General features: G+C 25.0%; 1 protein-coding gene and 1 pseudogene across 1 annotated transcript; one reads left to right on the forward strand and one right to left on the reverse strand.

Moving 5' to 3' along the window:
- Nucleotides 1-275: 275 nt before the first annotated feature.
- LOC130504560 (PTI1-like tyrosine-protein kinase At3g15890) lies at nt 276-1,261 on the forward strand (annotated as a pseudogene).
- Nucleotides 1,262-3,602: 2,341 nt separating this feature from the next.
- On the reverse strand, nt 3,603-4,464 carry LOC130504561 (acyl carrier protein 2, mitochondrial-like). The gene is made up of 2 exons (XM_056999179.1): nt 4,228-4,464; nt 3,603-3,984 (listed from the first exon to the last, which is right to left on the reverse strand). The coding sequence occupies exons 1-2, from the start codon at nt 4,444-4,446 to the stop codon at nt 3,838-3,840; spliced, it is 366 nt and encodes a 121-aa protein (XP_056855159.1). The 5' UTR covers nt 4,447-4,464; the 3' UTR covers nt 3,603-3,837.
- Nucleotides 4,465-18,954: the final 14,490 nt, after the last annotated feature.

Here is an 18,954-nt window from a genome sequence, read left to right on the forward strand (position 1 = left end):
AAGTGTTTTCGGGCTAAATCTGTTATGGAGTTCTTCCTGATTGTGTGCAAGATTTTTTTTCAGTTTTGGAGTCTATTTTATGCTCCAATCTTCATGGCATGCCGTCCTTCGTATCTAATGGTTTTCATGTGAAGTTTATTTCTTTTGTTGGAGGTTTCTAGAAAAAACACAGATACATATGTTATCAACTTCACTAATCGTTGAATAGTTATGAAGATCAGTTATGGATCAGTTTGTCATTTCTTGATTTGTTGGTCTGAAAAAGAAAGATAGTGATGTCACGCTTACACAAGAAAAAGAAAGTGGAAACAGAGCCGTCTAGGAAGATATTCTCATTGAAGGAGCTCCACTCAGCCATACACATCTGTAACTACGACAACAAACTCGGTGAAGGTTGCTTTGGCCGTGTGTATTGGGGTCAGCTCTCCAATCATTCATATATTCATCTCAACGTTTTTTCTCTTTAACTGAAACTGTTATGTAGAACGTTCTTCTTTAATCTTTGTGAGGTGAAACAATCTGCTGGCCTGTTCCGTATTTTGTTGATCATTTGTGTTCTTTCAGGTTGCAGTCAAGAGACTCAAGGCATGGAGTAACAGAGAAGATATATCTGTTGTTGAACTCGAGATTCTTTCCCGTATTCGAAAAAAGAAATTTTTAAGTGTTCGTGGGTACTGTGATGAAGGACAGGAACGTCTTTTTGTCTATGATTACATGCCGAACTTGAGTCATGTCTCAAAGCTTCATGGCCAGTATTCGGGATAGTGGTCTCTAGATTCGATCACTCGGATAAAGATTGCCATAAGATCTGCTCAGGCCCTTGCGTGAGTCTCAAGCTCTAAAACCATTCAAGAATAAGTTTAATTTGTTCTTAGTTTCTGACATTTTAGTCTTTTTGCTCAGATACCTATACCGTCATGCAACGCTGCATATAGTCAAGGGAGATGTCAGAGCTAGAAACGTGTTGCTAGAATTTGAGTGTGACCTCATGTTATGGACTTTGGAATGGCAGACTGATGCCAGATGATGACAAAAAATGGAGCTACTAAATCCAGAAGTAACAATGGGTATATCTCGCCAGAATGTGTTTGCATCAGAGAAAGAATCAGAAGTCGAAGACGTGTACAGTGTTGGTATCTTATTGCTAGAACTGGTTAGTGGTAAGAGACAAGCTGGGAGGCTAAGCGCAACAACAAAGCATGGTATACCGTGTGGGTGTATCCGTTCACTTGCCTCGGATGTGATGATTAACATGTACTGAATATTGTACTAGGAAATTAATAAACCTTTGCTCTCATGGTTTTTTCCTCAAAAAAAGAGCCATGTGCTACTCCGTTTGTCCGCTACTCCGCTGTATGCCACGGTCAAATGTCTCAATATCTTACAGAGTTTATCTTGACAAATAATAAAGTTATACAAATCCAAAATCTTATTTATAATCTTTTTGGCATTAAGTATTCACGTGTATACAATATCAACATTTTCCTACCTCACCCATCACAAAGCATCAACAAATGAATTCAAATCATCCACTATTAATAATTGACAAACTTCTTCAAATTTCCAAAGGCGATGTCATTACCCATCCTGGCCAATCAAGAAGATTTAAAATTATTGATGACAAAAAAAGAAGATTTAAAATTATTGTGATAACATAAAATAATAACAATGTACATCACTTCATGTGTTCTCTTTGTTATTTAATTTTGTACACTTTGAACTTATCGAAATTTTGAATAAAAGTCGCAATATAAAAATAAAATCTTCAAATAGATCAAACTTTCTGGTATATATTAATAAAATTGTAATATAATAATAAAATCTTCAAACTGAGTGGAACATCTCCATCTCAACTCCATAATTTATTCCAAAAATGAAATGCAAAATAAAGTATGAATCAAAGAATAAAAAGTTACTCCATTTTATTGTCACTAACCATTATCAATAGATCAAAAAACAATTGAAATCATTAAAGAATAAAATATACGAACCCGGAGCTACGCGCCGGAATACCACTAGTGTTATATATTTGTTTTTATATATCTCCGCTTTCCCATTACAAATTAAAACAATGTGTACCTAGCTGCCGCCATCATCCTCTTCTGATCACCACTTTCTGTTTGATCTCTTCCTTAATCTCTCATGCCTTCTTCTCTTCCCCTATGGCCCTTCCATGTTAGCCTTGTCTTTTTTCTTTGTGTGGTTTATGACAAAAGTTTGTGTTGTTGATGATAGAACATGGTTGTGCATGTGGTACAAAGAAGAAGACTGATCGTGTATTACCAATTGTGTCTGGCGGAACAAAAAAGGCATCATATATGTTGTTAGTTATGTCGGAAGGATTACTGTTTTGCTAGAGCAGGAACAAAGCAAAGAGGATGAACAAGACATTCCTTGAACCCAAGAGGATTGAAAAGATGTTAATAGTCAAATGTAGCTCACTTCATGAGATCAAGGAAGATACACCATAAGAAGGATGTGACTTTGTTAGAGTTAATTTTGGAGTAAATCAAGGAGACTCAAGTGTGGAGCCGGGAAAATGAGTTCTTCGTAGTGTAAAAGGGTAAGAAGATCGGAGTCTATCATGAAGTGATGAAAGGTGAGTATTTGAAGAATGATGAAGAAATCACTGAAGGACAATAGCAATTAGTGTGGCTTGCACTGAGAGAAGAGGGGGGGCTCGTAGGTTATGGTGGTCGGGATAATGACACATGATGTGAGTCAAGTCCTAAACAAAAGGCATGTCGAGTGGGAGATACCATGTAGATGCAAGATGATGAGTTCGAGAAAGACAAACTCGGGGTTTATGTCTTGACGAAATCATTTTCGTAGATTGCGTCAGACAGTGTTCCATGAAGCATGCAGAGTGGTGGAGACTATGTAGATATAAGATTTGGGGCTAGAATAGAGTAAACATGAGCAGTAAGTTTTGTTTAGGAAAAAAGGCAAGAAAATAATTTAAAATTATTTATATTTTAAATAAAATAAATAAGTGTAATTCCAAGAAAATGAAGTTCTACTTATTAACATGAAAGTTGTCATACGTAATCCTACCCAAAAAAAAGTTGTTCATATGTAATGGATGGATTCTTTAAAAAAAAATCTTTGGACTGGAGTTTTAGAAAAATGGAGCTCAATATAAAATAGTAAGAGGTCCAAAAGAAATCTACAAAACAGTTAAGGCTGATTTTGTAAAAAAAAGAGTGGGAATCTCTTGGAAGTTAGAAGTGTTATTAAGACCATCTTGAAACATAGGTTGACATCAGGCTAAAGTGAGACATGAGCTGATAAGTTAGAAATATTTTAGTAACAAGTCTGATTGTTTTAGATGATTTCTAATATATCAAAAAAGTATTTGCTAATTTTATTATCTTGATTTATCTTCCACCATAATTGTGCTGCATCTTACAATTGCAGTAACTATAGCATTACCATGGATGATCGTTTCATATTATATGTGGTATAGCTTCTCTGTGTAGCTCTCATTTCTCACAGGAGCTATTGATATGTTTGTATCAATCGGAACTACTACTCTTGTTATACAAGCATCTTAGTTTCTCTCTTATGAGAGACAATGCCTCAACATTTCACGGATCCTCAAATGCAACGAGTCTCAGATGCATTATTCATCAAAAGATTGTCAAGAACAACAAAGTTTCAGGAAAGACCTCGTAAACTCAAGCAAAGAACACATCTAATACCATATGAAAACAAAAGTAGAGCCAAAAAAAATATGTTTGTTTCTGAACTTCTTATTGGGCACAGAAGGCATGATGGCATAACACTGAAGAATTTGTTTCCCTTTTTTAAGTGGCCTGAGGATGAGAAGCGATAAAATCAACAGCTTGATCGACGGGACTGGATCTTGTCAGCTTCATTATCAGGGATCTCAAATTTGAATTCTTCCTCCAATGCCATCACAACTTCCACACTGTCCAAACTGTCTAACCCTAGATCGTTATGGAAATGGGCTTTCGGTGTTACCTGCAATAGACAGCATTGGTACAGAGTTAAAGCCTAGTTCTATGTAATATAAGACTAGTTCTATGCAGTTACTTTACTGTTTGCGTTTGAGATGATTACAGTCAGGTAATAAAACGATCATTATTCGACTAAACTACACATCCTGAATGCTCAGACCACAACATTAATCTAATCAGATCCAGTAATCACTAACAAATTCAATTTGATCGCAATACAAAGTAGAATCAAAGGGAAGATAATCACCTTTGAGGGATCGACTCTTTGGAAGTTTTTGACGACGGAGATAACGCGATCTGTGACATCAGATTTGTCTAGAAAAGATCCTCTTACTTCCTCCGAGAAACGACGAAGAAGGACGGCGAAAGGCAGTGCTGCTTCTCTAGCGCCGATTGTTGTGGGGTTTAGTAGTGATGGATTGACGTTGACTCTAAGGTATCGAAGGAGAGCATTTCTCGCCGCCATCGCGCTATGTGTTGCAGAATGAAATGAAAGACAACCCTAGAATTAGAATCTCGTAGGAGATTTCAGATTTGACTTCTTGTTAGATTCTAAACGACATCGTAGGCTATTATGTACTGGGCTTCTTTTGCATCTTTTTTGTTAGGCCCTATCGATACTGGGCTCATGTACTTTTTTAATTTTCAACTGTTTGGTAACGATCAATGTAATAAGGAAAATTTGCCAATATGGAACACCTTACCTTATAGTATTGTCCCCATAGAACAAATTCAAATTTTTATCACATTTGGACATTAACTATCCTTTTTGTATATAAAAATTCATATAATTTTTTTACAAAGCAAAAGAATATGAAAAAATAGAAAATTTGATGTAGACAAGCATGTGCATATAAGAAAAATATTTTTTTGATTCAAAAGATGTTTGAATAATAATTTTAAAAATGAGATAAATATGTTAGTAAATCAAATCTACCATCTACAGTGGTTTAGAATATGTAATCTAAAAGATACACAATGTTCTAAAGCCGGTATGAGGCACATTATACAGACATATACAATTACAACGGTAGAATATGAAATCCATGTTTCCCTCTATTATTTGTATTACTGGTCAATTAAAAACTCTAAACATTTCCTTATTATCCACTGCGTTAGAAAATTTTCCATGATAAAACCCTATCCAAATATTGAATCGGACAATATAGCGGATCAAGTTATCGAGTTGACCACATGTAAACCAGATTAGTAAATTGTTTAATTTTTATAGAATAATATATATTATCTGAAAAATAAAATAGATATTATTTATATTTTAAAAATATTTAGAAAAAATTAAATTTTAATTTCTTTATTTTTATTCTCACTATTTAGTTAAGAAGATCAAACATTCAAAAAAGATAAATAATATATGTGATTCACGACAAAGAATAGAAAATATAATTTTTTGATATAATTAAAATAAATTGATAACCATTGATTTCACAATTTTCTCACATTATCCGTCTAATATTATCAGGTGTGGTTGAAAGTATAATATCTATATATATTTTTACTATGCTTTCAAAATATGTGTATCTATATATAATTTCCCACAATTTTTAGTGATGTTTCTCTTTATGATCAAATATGACTATAACAAAACATAAATACATATCTAATATCAATACTAAATTGAGAACAGTCATTTTTGTAATTGAATATTTTATGTTTATCATATAGTTGTATATTAACGATAACAGAAATTATTGAAATATTACCATGCATATATTAGTTATAAGGTAATATATACCAACTTACGTTTGAAATCCCCTATATAAGAACACTTTTAATAAATAACCTTACCATCATGTATGATCAACAGAATTGTCATTGTTTATGTGGCAGTCTCACAAGTCTTCTCAGCACCTTTTATATAAATAAACAAATGTTACTAGAGTATTTAAGATAATATGTCATTCTATATAGTATGCGGTTGTCATTTACAAAAGTGAATGTAACTGATTATGAATCTATGATACATACTTATCGCTATGTATTGAACATTTTAGTTATATATATTTTATAATTTTAATAGATTTCAATATATTCAAACCACTTTCATAAAGTATGTTGGTCTCCTATGTGGTTTTTGACATTGTTGACTATTGAGTCGGGATGCACTTTTGTATGATTATGTTTTAAAGGGTATATCTTATGGTTTTCGATCTATAAATAACTATAAATATATTTATATGTTTATTACATTTTTATTATCTAACAATTTTATAATACATTTTGGAATATTCTATGATTTTTTGATTCTGTGGATTATTGAGTAGGGTTACACTTTTGTGTGATCATGTTTTTAGGGGCTATCTTATGGTTTTATATATATGAGAAACCAAGTTTGACCAAGGGGTTGATATTATTATTATTTGTATAGACAAACAAAATTATATTCTTTATTGATGGTTGGGTTATTTGATGCATGGGTGTTTTTTGGTTTATAGCATGGTTATAAACTATAAAATAATTATACATTGATGATACATTTGTACGTAACTATTAATTTTCTACAGAGAAACCTGTTTTTTTTTCTTTGCTCTTTGTCCCATGTTGTGTTTTATTTTTTTGGTTTGTATATAAAGTTTAACTAGGTGTTTTGCCGCACTTGCGGGTTTAATAATTTTACAAATTACAAAATAAATATATATCGAGAACCATTAAAATAAATTATTTTCAAACAGGTGCATATTATATAAAATTAAGAATTTTATTTGATTAATATATAGTTATATACTTTATGTTTTCAACTTTATATTAAAAACAATTCAGATAATAAACAACATACATATAGGAATTATATTTATAGTTTAAAATATTTTAGATTTTGGATAAATCTTACTATTATTAATTTTAATCAATTATTAATCAAATAAATTAATTTTGTTTTTATGTTTAGCTTATTATATATTTTAAGTCACTTAATATTTTATTTTTCAATTATATAAAAATAAAAATTTATTTGATTAATATTTAGTTATATACTTTATGTTTCCAACTTTATATTTTTAAACAATTCAGATAACAACACAACATACATATAGAATTATATTTATATTTAAAATATTTTTAGATGTTGGATAAATCTTACTATTATTAATATTAGTCAATTATTAATCAAATAAATTAATTTTTTATTTTTTGCTTAATTATATATTTTATTCAATAAGGAGTAAGGATAGTATCAGTATTAGTCACTTTAACTTTTAACGCGGGAGCTCTGTTGTGAAAAATCACTTATTTATATGTTAAAATATTTTTAGATTTTGGATAAATCTTACTATTATTATATTAATCAATTATCTAATCAAATAAATAAAATTTCAATATTGTTTTAGCTTAATTATATATTTTATTAAAGGATAGTATCGATATTAACCACTCTAACTTTTAATATGAGAGCTGCGTTGCGAAAAATCACTTTGCTAATAAATTTTCTTAGATTTTGGATAAATCTTACTATTATTAATTTTAATCAATTATCTAATCAAATAAATTAATTTTCGTTTTTACTTTGAGTTTAATTATATATTTTATTCATTAAGATGGTATCGATACTAACCGCTCTAACTTTTAACGTGAGAGCTCTGTTGCGAAAAATCACTTCGCAAATAATAGTATAGATAGATAAGATTCATTAAGGTTATTTTTTAATTAGTGACTTAGCTAAAAACAAATAATGAATCAATGATTTAACTAAAACCTAATAAAAATATTTAAAATAAACAAAAAACCTAAAAATATGGAGAAGTTGACACATAAGCCAAATCACTTCATAAATTGTTAAAATATTTTTAGATTTTAGATAAATATTAAATTATTATTAATCAATTATCTAATCAAATAAATAAATTTTCATTTTTGTTTTTAGCGTAATTATATATTTTATTCATTAAGGGTAGTATCGATATTAACCACTCTAACTTTTAATGTGAGAGCTGCGTTGCGAAAAATCACTTTGCTGATAAAATATTTTTAGATTTTGGATAATCTTACTATTATTAATTTTAATCAATTATCTAATCAAATAAATTATTTTTTCGTTTTTATTTGAGTTTAATTATATATTTTATTCATTAAGGGTGGTATTTATATTAACTGCTCTAACTTTTAACGTGAGAGCTCCGTTGCGAAAAATCACTTCGCAAATAATAGTATAGATAGATAAGATTCATTAAGGATATTTTTTAATTAGTGACTTAGCTAAAAACAAATAATGAATCAATGATTTAACTAAAACCTAATAAAAATATTAAAAATAAACAAAAAAAACCTAAAAATATGGAGAAGTTGACACATAAGCCAGATCACTTCATAAATAATAGTATATATACTAGGTGTTTTACCCGCACATGCGGGCATAAATTTCTTATAAATACTTATTAGTTTATGTCTTATTAATCTAAACCAGTATAATAAATTTATTATTATGTTTTAAATAGTTAAATCAAACATAAAAATATTTATATATGTCAAATACTTTTTTTTGGGTCAAATTATATATGTCAAATACTTTTAATCAAAAATATATACTTATTAATGTGTTAAGTATTTTTTAAAACACTCATATCTTAGAGATAGTTTAGAAAATATATTTATATTTTTTGGTTGACTAATACTTAATAATAAATTGTTTTATATCTTAATTTTTTTCTATCTTGTATAATAAATAATATTGTTTTCAGATAGGCACAAAAAAAAAGAATATATATAGAAGAATTATCTTTTTTTGATAATTCTAAAATATTATTTGTAATAAATTATTTAATATAGCATATAACATATAAACTTTATATCATTAAAATAAATTAGTGAATAGTTAGAAACTAATAATAAATTAATAACCTATCTAAAAGTCTAAAACATAATAAAAGTATGACAAATAATAAAAGCTAATATAACATATAAATTTAATATTAATAAAATAAAATTCATTTTTATTTATATAGAATATTCATCAAGGCTATTATTTTAAATTAATGATTTAGTGACTCAGCTCAAAACAAATATACATCAATGATAATTTAGCTTAAACTTAATAAAAATATGACAAATAAGCAAAATTAGCTAAAATCATGGAGAACATGACAAGTAAGCAAAATCACTTCATAAATAATAGTATAGATAGATACAGATCCGATGCCTCTTTTGAGGATTTTTAATTTATTTAATTTTATGTTCAAATAAATCAAAAAATTTATTGATCGATTTACATGAGTATTTAACTATTTATACAACTTTCTTAACCGACTTGGTTAGGATAATCTTCTAAACTAAATACATCATTATCTCTAACTATTTGCATCATTATATCAATACTCCCTCTTAAGTTGGGAAGGTGAAAGATTATATACGAGCATATATTTATATGATCACTGGTTGGTCAATTTCACATCAGAAAACTGATTGTGTATTACACGTTTCATCAGAACTTAATTTGATTCCATTAATCATTTTATATGACAAACTTGTAAGTTTTATGGAAATTTGTTATGTATCTGATAAAAGAATTAACAAAAGGGAATTTAAATAACTTGAGATATTACTGAATGATGGTTTACTGTGTGAGTGTGAATTCAAGGAAAGATTATGCTATATTGATTCTGTTACATGTCATGAGTCTTACTACAGAACCTTTTTTCAAAGCTGAGCTGGTTTGATTGATCACACACCATTAGCTTTGTTGAATCATGATTGACAAGCATAGATTTGTGATCAAATATTAAACTCTAAGTTTTTGATACTTCAGTTATAGTCCCTTAAGATTTATATATTAATTCAAAGAGGGAAATGTTGTCACCATTTGAAAAATATAAACATATATCTAAGACGTTGAACTCTATATGCCTTCAAACATTTTAATGGAAGATTAATAATATATATAAATTATGAAGTAGCAAATATTTGACTCATTTATATAAAATTTGCAAACGATTTTCTAGTTGTATTTCCTACTTTTTAATATCTTGAATAACAATTAAGGTAAGCAAATCTAGCTGTTAAAAGCTGTTTAATACAAAAATATTGTTAGAACTAATTTTCAAGATTTATTCAACCTATTTGATGAAAAAATCTGTAAGAACACTCGTATATTTTTCTATAAAAAGAAAACTTCAAAAATGCAGTTTTAAAAAAGTTTATTTACAAATAAACCTACTGATGAAAAATTCTGTAAGAACATTCATATATTCTCTAACAACAACCTATTGATGATAAATTCTGTAAGAATACTCATATATGACAAAAAAAATTGTCATCCTAATTTCAAAATTACAACCTAAAATATACAATAGTTTTTTATAAAATGAAAATTTTCTAAAATAGCAGTTTTAAAAATATTATTTAAAAATACAACATACCGATGAAAAATAATGTAAGAATACTCATATATAAACAAAAACAAAAATTGTAATGTTAATTTCAAAATAACAATCTAAAATTTATAATAGTTCTCTATAAAATGAAAACTTTCCAAAATAGCAGTTTTATAAAAAAAATATAAAAATACAACTATTGATGAAAAATTCTATAAGAATACTCATATATCAACATAAATTATTGTAATCCTAATTTAAAATCACAATCTTAAATCTACAATAGTTCTTTATAAAAAGAAAACTTTCCAAAAATAGCAGTTTTATAAAACAATTATATAAAAATACAAACATATTGATGAAAAATCTGTAATAATACTCATATATAAACATAATTCTTGTTATCCTAATTTCAAAAACACAACCCCAAATCTACAATAGTTCTATAAAATGAAAAATTTCCCTAAATAGCAGATTTTTAAAATGAAAACTTTCCAAAATAGTAGTTTTATATAAAAAATATATAAAAAAATATTGATGAAAAATCTGTAAAAAAACTCATATATCAAAATAAATTATTGTTATCCTAATTTCAAAATCACAACCCCAAATCTACAATAATTCTCTATAAAATGAAAATTTACAAAGATAGAATTATTTAAAAATACAAACTATTAATGAAAAATTCTGTAAGAATACTCATATATCAACATATATTCTTGTTATCCTAATTAAAAATCACAACCCAAAATCTACAATATTTCTCTATAAAATGAAAACTTTCAAAAATAAAGTTTTTTAAAAAATTATTTAAAAATACAACCTGTATATGAAAAAATCTGTAACAATGCTCATATATCAACATATATTCTTGTTATCCTAATTTCAAAATCACAACCCAAATCTACAATAGTTCGTTATAAAATGAAAACTTTCTAAAAATAGAAGTTTTTAAAAAATTATTTAAAATACCACCTATATATGAAAAATTCTGTAAGAAATACTCATATATCAACAAAAATTCTTGTTATCCTAATTTCAAAATCACAACCCAAAATCTACAATAGTTCTCTATAAAATGAAACTTTCCAAAAATAGAAGTTTTTTAATTTTTTTTTTAAATACAAACTATAGATGAAAAAATCTGTAAGAATGCTCATATATCAACATAAATATTGTTATCCGAATTTAAAAATCACAACCAAAATCTACAATAGTTCTCTATAAAATGAAAACTTTCCAAAAATAAAAGTTTTTTCAAATATTTATTTAAAAATATAAACTATTGATGAAAAATTCTGTAAGAATACTCATATATCAACACATATTCTTGTTATCCTAATTTCAAAATCACAACCCAAAATCTACAATAGTTCTCTCTAAAATGAAAACTTTCCCAAAATAGAAGTTTAAAAAAATTATTTAAAAATACAAAATATTGATGAAAAATTCTGTAAGAATACTCATATATCAACATAAATTCTTGTTATCCTAATTTCAAAATCACAACCCAAAATCTACAATAGTTCACTATAAAATGAAAACTTTCCAAAAATAGAAATTTTTTAAAAAATTATTTAAAATACAACCTATAGATGAAAAAATCTGTAAGAATGCTCATATATCAAATATATTCTTGTTATCCTAATTTCAAAATCACAACCCAAAATCTACAATCCCCTAGTCTATATTTGAGAAGTGATTTGCCACATGTCTTCTCTACAATCGTTTTCACAAAAAAAACTGTGACGTGGCTATTAACATTGATGACATGTCATATGATTAAATATGACATGGACAATTACATTTAATGCTCATATATATTTTTGGAAATCTTTTTAAAATATGGCAATAACTCATATATTACATTTAATATTGATTTATATTTTGGTAAACTTTGTAGAATATGGTAATAACTCATAAATCATCACTAAAATAAATATATTCAAATATGAGATTTTGAATTTCGAAATATATATAATTTTACATTTATAATCATTAAATTTTTATTATCTAAAATTTTCTAAATTTCTGAATTAAAAAAAAAATCGTAATATCATTAGTTTCTTTTAGATATCTACAAATTATATAATATTATTTAGTTTTTTATTTTGATAACTATACAATTTTATATGATTTTTAGTAATTTTGTACAAGTTGATTTAATACATTTAACCAAATGAAGTAAATAATTTTATCTAAGATTTTAACTTTTATATATACATATATATTCAAATATGACATTTTGAATTTCGAAATATTATATAATTTTACTTTTATAATTATAAATTTTTATTATCTAACATTTTCTAATTTTCTGAATTTAAAAAAAAAATTTAAATCGTAATATCATTAGTTTCTTTTAGATATCTACAAATTATATAAAATATTATTTAGTTTTAATTTTTGATAACTATATACTTTTATATGATTTTTAGTAATTTTTTACAAGTTGATTTAATACATTTAATCAAATGAAAATAAATATTTTTATCTAAGATTTTAACTTATAAATATACATATATATTCTTAAATATAATTTGAAATAAAAAATATTTTCTCTTAATTTTATGCTTAATTAATGATATTATATTATTTAATGGTCAAAATAATAAAATATATAATATTAAGAAATTACATTTTAAAATAAAAATTTAACTTTTAAAAATTCATCACTACACATGGTGCAGGAAAACACCTAGATTAATAATTGTGACATGCCTACTAAAATTGATGACATGTCTTATAGATTAATATGACATAGACAATTATATTTAATATTAATTTATATTTTTGGTAAATTTTTTTAAAATATAGTAATAACTCATATATTATATTTATTGTCGATTTATATTTTTCGACTTTTAAAAAATATGGTAATGTGGAAGCTCCTTTGGTCCAGTGGTTTGACTAAAGGTTCAATTGCTTCTACACCCGGAGGTTTTGGGGTTCAAACCTCAGAAAATACCAAATTATGCAGATTATGGAGAAACATGTTACAGGAGATCTTCAGCTTGGTACAGGGAGTACCATCGAACATGGATCTCATAGAACGGCTCAGAGTGGTGCAGTCAGACGTGTATTCTCACACGGTGGTAGAATTGTCGGCTATAGAATTGTCTTTGTAATATTCTCATCGTTGTAATAACATAATTACTCGATAATAATCTATTCAGACGTTAAAAAATATGGTAATAACTCATAAATCATCATTAAAATCAATTATATTTAATTATGGCATTTCAAATTTCGACATATCATTTAAATTAATCATATTTCAAAAATAATTATAACATATTTAGAAAATTATAAAAATTAAAATCATAAAATCAAATTAAATCGTAAAATCATTAGTTATTATATATATCTACATATTTTATAAATATTGTTTTATTTTAATTTTTGACAATTATGCAATTTTAAATATTTATTTAATATATTTAATTAAAATAATAGATAGAAAAATCTACCTAAAATTATAATTTTAAATATATACATGCACATTCTTAAATATATAATTCAAAATAAACAAAATTGTTTTTATCTTAATTTTAAACTTAATAAAATATTGATAAGAAAAAAGAAAATTTATAATATTAATAAAAGTTAAATATAATTTATATTTATCTATTATAAAATATTTTTAAAATTCTTTTACTGCACATGGTGCAGGAAAACACCTAGTAGTTCTTTATAAAATGAAAACTTTCCAAAAATAGAAGTTTTTTCTAAAAATTATTTAAAAATGCAACCTATATATGAAAAATTCCGTAAGAATTCATATATCAACAAAAATTCTTGTTATCCTAATTTCAAAATCACAACCCAAAATCTACAATAGTCCTATAAAATGAAAACTTTTGCAAAAATAGACAATTTTAAAATATTTTTTTTAAACATACAACCTATAGATGAAAAATCAGTAAGAATGCTCATATACCAAGATATATTCTTGTTTATCAGAATTTCAAAATCACAACCCAAAATCTACAATAGTTCTTTATAAATAAAACTTTCCAAAAATATAAGTTTTTAAATTTTTTATATAAAAATACAACTTATAGATGAAAAAATCTGTAAGAATGCTCATATATCAACATAAATTTTTTTTATCCTAATTTCAAAATCACAACCCAAAATCTACAATAGTTCTCTCTAAAATGAAAACTTTCCCAAAATAGAAGTTTTTAAAAATTATTTAAAAATCACACTATTGATGAAAAATTCTGCAAGAATACTCATATATCAACATAAATTCTTGTTATCCTAATTTCAAAATCACAACCCAAATCTAGATTGTACACTATAAAATTAAACTTCCAAAATAGTTGTTTTAAAAATATTTATTTTTAAAACAAACTATTGATGAAAAATTATGTAAGAAACTCATATATCAACATATATTCTTGTTATCTTTAATTTCAAATCAACAACCCAAAATTACAATTGTACTTTCTAAAATGAAAACTTCCAAAATAACTTTTTAAAAATTGTTATTTAAAAAATACAAACTATTGATGAAAATTCTGTAAGAATATAATCAACATATAACATCCTAATTTCAAAATCACAATCCAAAATCTACAATAGTTCATTATAAAATGAAAACTTTCCAAAATAGAAGTTTTTATAAAAAATTATTTTAAAAATACACCTAAAGATGAAAAAATCTGTAAGAATGCTCATATATCAACATATATTCTTGTTATCCTAATTTCAAAATCACAACCCAAAATCTACAATAGTTCTTTATAAAATGAAAAATTTTCAAAAATAGAAGTTTTTTAAAAATTACTTAAAATACAACCTATATATGAAAAATTCTGAAAGAATACTCATATAGCAACAAAAATTCTTTTTTATCCTAATTTCAAAATCACAACCCAAAATCTACAATAGTTCTCTATAAAATAAAACTTTTCCAAATAGACGTTTTAAATTTTTTTTTTTTAAAATACAACTTATAGATGAAAAAATCAGTAAGAATGCTCATATATCAACATAAATTCTTGTTATCCGAATTTCAAAATCACAACCCAAAATCTACAATTGTTCTCTATAAAATAAAAACTTTCCAAAAATATAGTTTTTATTTTTTTTTTAAATACAACTTATAGATGAAAAAATCTTTAAGAATGCTAATATATCAACATAAATTCTTGTTATCCTAATTTCAAAATCACAACCCGAAATGTACAATGGTTCTCTCGAAAATGAAAACTTTCCAAAATTAGAAGTTTTAAAACAATTATTTAAAAATACAAACTGTGATGAAAAATTCTGTAAGAATACTCATTTATCAAGATAAATTCTTGTTATCCTAATTTCAAAACACAACCCAAATCTACAATAATTCACTATAAAATGAAACTTTCCAAAAATAGAAGTTTTTTTAAGATTTTTTAAAACTACAACCTATAGATGAAAAAATCTGTAAGAATGCTCATATATCAACATATACTCTTGTTATCCTAATTTCAAAACACAACCCAAAATCTACAATAGTTCTTTATAAAATGAAAACTTACCATAAATAGACGTTTTAAAAATATTTTTTTAAACATACAGCCTATAGATGAAAAAATAAGTAAAGAATGCTCATATATCAACATAAATTCTTGTTATCAGAATTTCAAAATCACAACCCAAAATCTACAATACTTCTCTGTAAAATGAAAAATTTCCAAAAATATAAGTTTTAAAAATTGTTATTTAAAAATACAACCTATTGATTAAAAATTCTGTAAGAATACTCATATATCAACATATATTCTTGTTATCCTAATTCAAAAATCACAACCCCAAATCTAGAATGTACTCTATAAATGAAAACTTCCCAAAAATAACTATTTTAAAATATTTATTTTAAAAACAAACTATGGATGAAACAATCTTTAAAATACTCATATATCAAAATATATTCTTGTTATCCTAATATCAAAATCACACCCAAAATCTACATTGTACTTTCTAAAATGAAAACTTCCCAAAATAGCTTTTTAAAAATCTATCTTATTAAAACAGAACATTCTATTGGACCTAACATTTATTTTGTAAGTTTTTAAATTAAATACACTTTTATACTTTATAGTTTAAACTTACATTAAATCATTAATGTTTCTTTCTTTATACTACTATCTATGTTTCCAAACAATATATTTATTTCTTTATACTATTATCAATGTTTCCAAACAATATATTTTTTTATTTTATTACTATATTTCCAAAACAATACAATATTAATCTTAGTTATGATATATCTATCATTTTCTTTTAAAATTTTGTAGAAAACGTCATAATTTCATAAATTGTAAAATAATGAACTTTAAAATTTGGAGTATAAGATTACAAATATGAAATTATTACAATTTAAATCAAATTAGATTACATATCGGTCATCCAACAGTTCAATCGGTTAATCTCGGGGTTTAGTAATTTTTTTTAATATGAATATTTTAAAAACCCTAAATTGAATTGTCAGATCTCCGAATTAACCGGTATAATCACAATCGGGTTGAATTTAAAAATGCTGATTTAAATGCAAAAATATTTTAAATACACACTTTTAAAAATTACCAAAATATTTGTTAAGTTATTAATGAAATTTTTCATCGTAAAATATTCCGCGCTTTCAAAGCGCGGGTCAAGATCTAGTAGTTAATTAAAAATACAAACTATTGATGAACAATTCTGTAAGAATATATCAACATATATTCTTGTTATCCTAATTTCAAAATCACAACCCAAAATCTACAATACTTCACTGTAAAATGAAAACTTTCCAAAAATAAAAGTTTTTTAAACATTATTTAAAAATACAATCTATAGATGAAAAAATCTGTAAGAATGCTCATATATCAACATATATTCTTGTTATCCTAATTTCAAATCACAACCCAAAATCTACAATAATTCTCTATAAAATGAAAACATTCCAAAAATATAAGTTTTTTAAAATTGTTATTTAAAAATACAACCTATTGATTAAAATTCTGTAAGAATACTCATATATCAACATATATTCTTGTTATCATAATTTTCAAAATCACAACCCCAAATCTAGAATTGTACTCTATAAAACGAAAACTTCCCAAAATAACTATTTTAAAAATATTTATTTTAAAAAACAAAACTATTGATGATAAATTCTGTAAAAATACTCATATATCAACATATATTCTTGTTGTCCTAATATCAAAATCACAACCCAAACCTACAATTGTACTTTCTAAAATGAAAACTTCCCAAAATAGCTTTTTAAAAGAAGTTAATTAAAAATACAAACTATTGATGAAAAATTCTGTAATAATATATCAACATATATTCTTGTTATCCTAATTCAAAATTCACAACCCAAATCTACAATACTTCACTATAAAATGAAAACTTTCCAAAAATAGAAGTTTTTAAAAAATTATTAAAAATACAACTATAGATTAAAAACTGTAAGAATGCTCATATATCAACATATATTCTTGTTATCCTAATTTCAAAATCACAACCCAAAATCTACAATATTCTCTATAAAATGAAAACATTCCAAAAATATAAGTTTTTAAACTTGTTATTTAAAAATACAACCTTGATTAAAATTCTATATGAATACTCATATATCAACATATATTCTTGTTATCCTAATTTCAAAATCACAACCCCAAATCTAGAATTTTACTCTATTAAATGAAAACTTTCCAAAAATAACTATTTTAAAAATATTTTTTTAAAAACAAACTATAGATGAAAAATTCTGTAAAAAAAACTCATATATCAACATATATTCTTGTTATCCTAATATCAAAATCACAACCCAAAATCTACAATAGTACTTCTAAAATGAAAACATCCCAAAATAGCTTTTAAAAATAGTTAATTAAAAATACAAACTATTGATGAAAAATTCTGTAAGAATATATCAACATATATTTTGTTATCCTAATTTCAAAATCACAACCAAAATCTACAATAGTTCACTATAAAATGAAAACTTTCCAAAATAGAAGTTTTTAAAAACATTATTTAAAAATACAACCTATAGATGAGAAAATCTGTAAGAATGCTCATATATCAACATATATTCTTGTTATCCTAATTTCAAATCACACTCAAAATCTACAATAATTCTCTATAAAATGAAAACATTCAAAAATAGACGTTTTTAAATTGTTTTTTTTTAATACAACCTATGAGATGAAAAATTCAGTAAGAATGCTCATATATCAACATAAATTCTTGTTATCCGAATTTTAAAATCACAACTCAAAATCTACAATAGTTCTCTATAAAATGAAAAACTTACAAAAATAAAAGTTTTTAAAATTGTTATTTAAAATACAACCTATTGATTAAAATTCTGTAAGAATACTCATTTTCAACAAAAATTCTTGTTATCGCAATTTCAAAAATCACAATCCAAAAATCTACAATTGTACTCTATAAAATGAAACTTCCCAAAAATAGATGTTTTTAAAAGAGTTATTTAAAAATACAAATTATTGATAAAAAAATCTGTAAGAATGCTCATATATCAACATAAATTCTTGTTATCCAATTTCAAAATCACAACTCAAAATCTACAATAGTTCTCTCTAAATGAAAACTTCCATAAATAGAAGTTTAAAAAATTATTTAAAAAATAAAAACTATTGATGAAAAAT

This window comes from Raphanus sativus, unplaced genomic scaffold (genome assembly GCF_000801105.2).
Source record: "Raphanus sativus cultivar WK10039 unplaced genomic scaffold, ASM80110v3 Scaffold1663, whole genome shotgun sequence".
Classification (NCBI taxonomy): domain Eukaryota; kingdom Viridiplantae; phylum Streptophyta; class Magnoliopsida; order Brassicales; family Brassicaceae; genus Raphanus; species Raphanus sativus.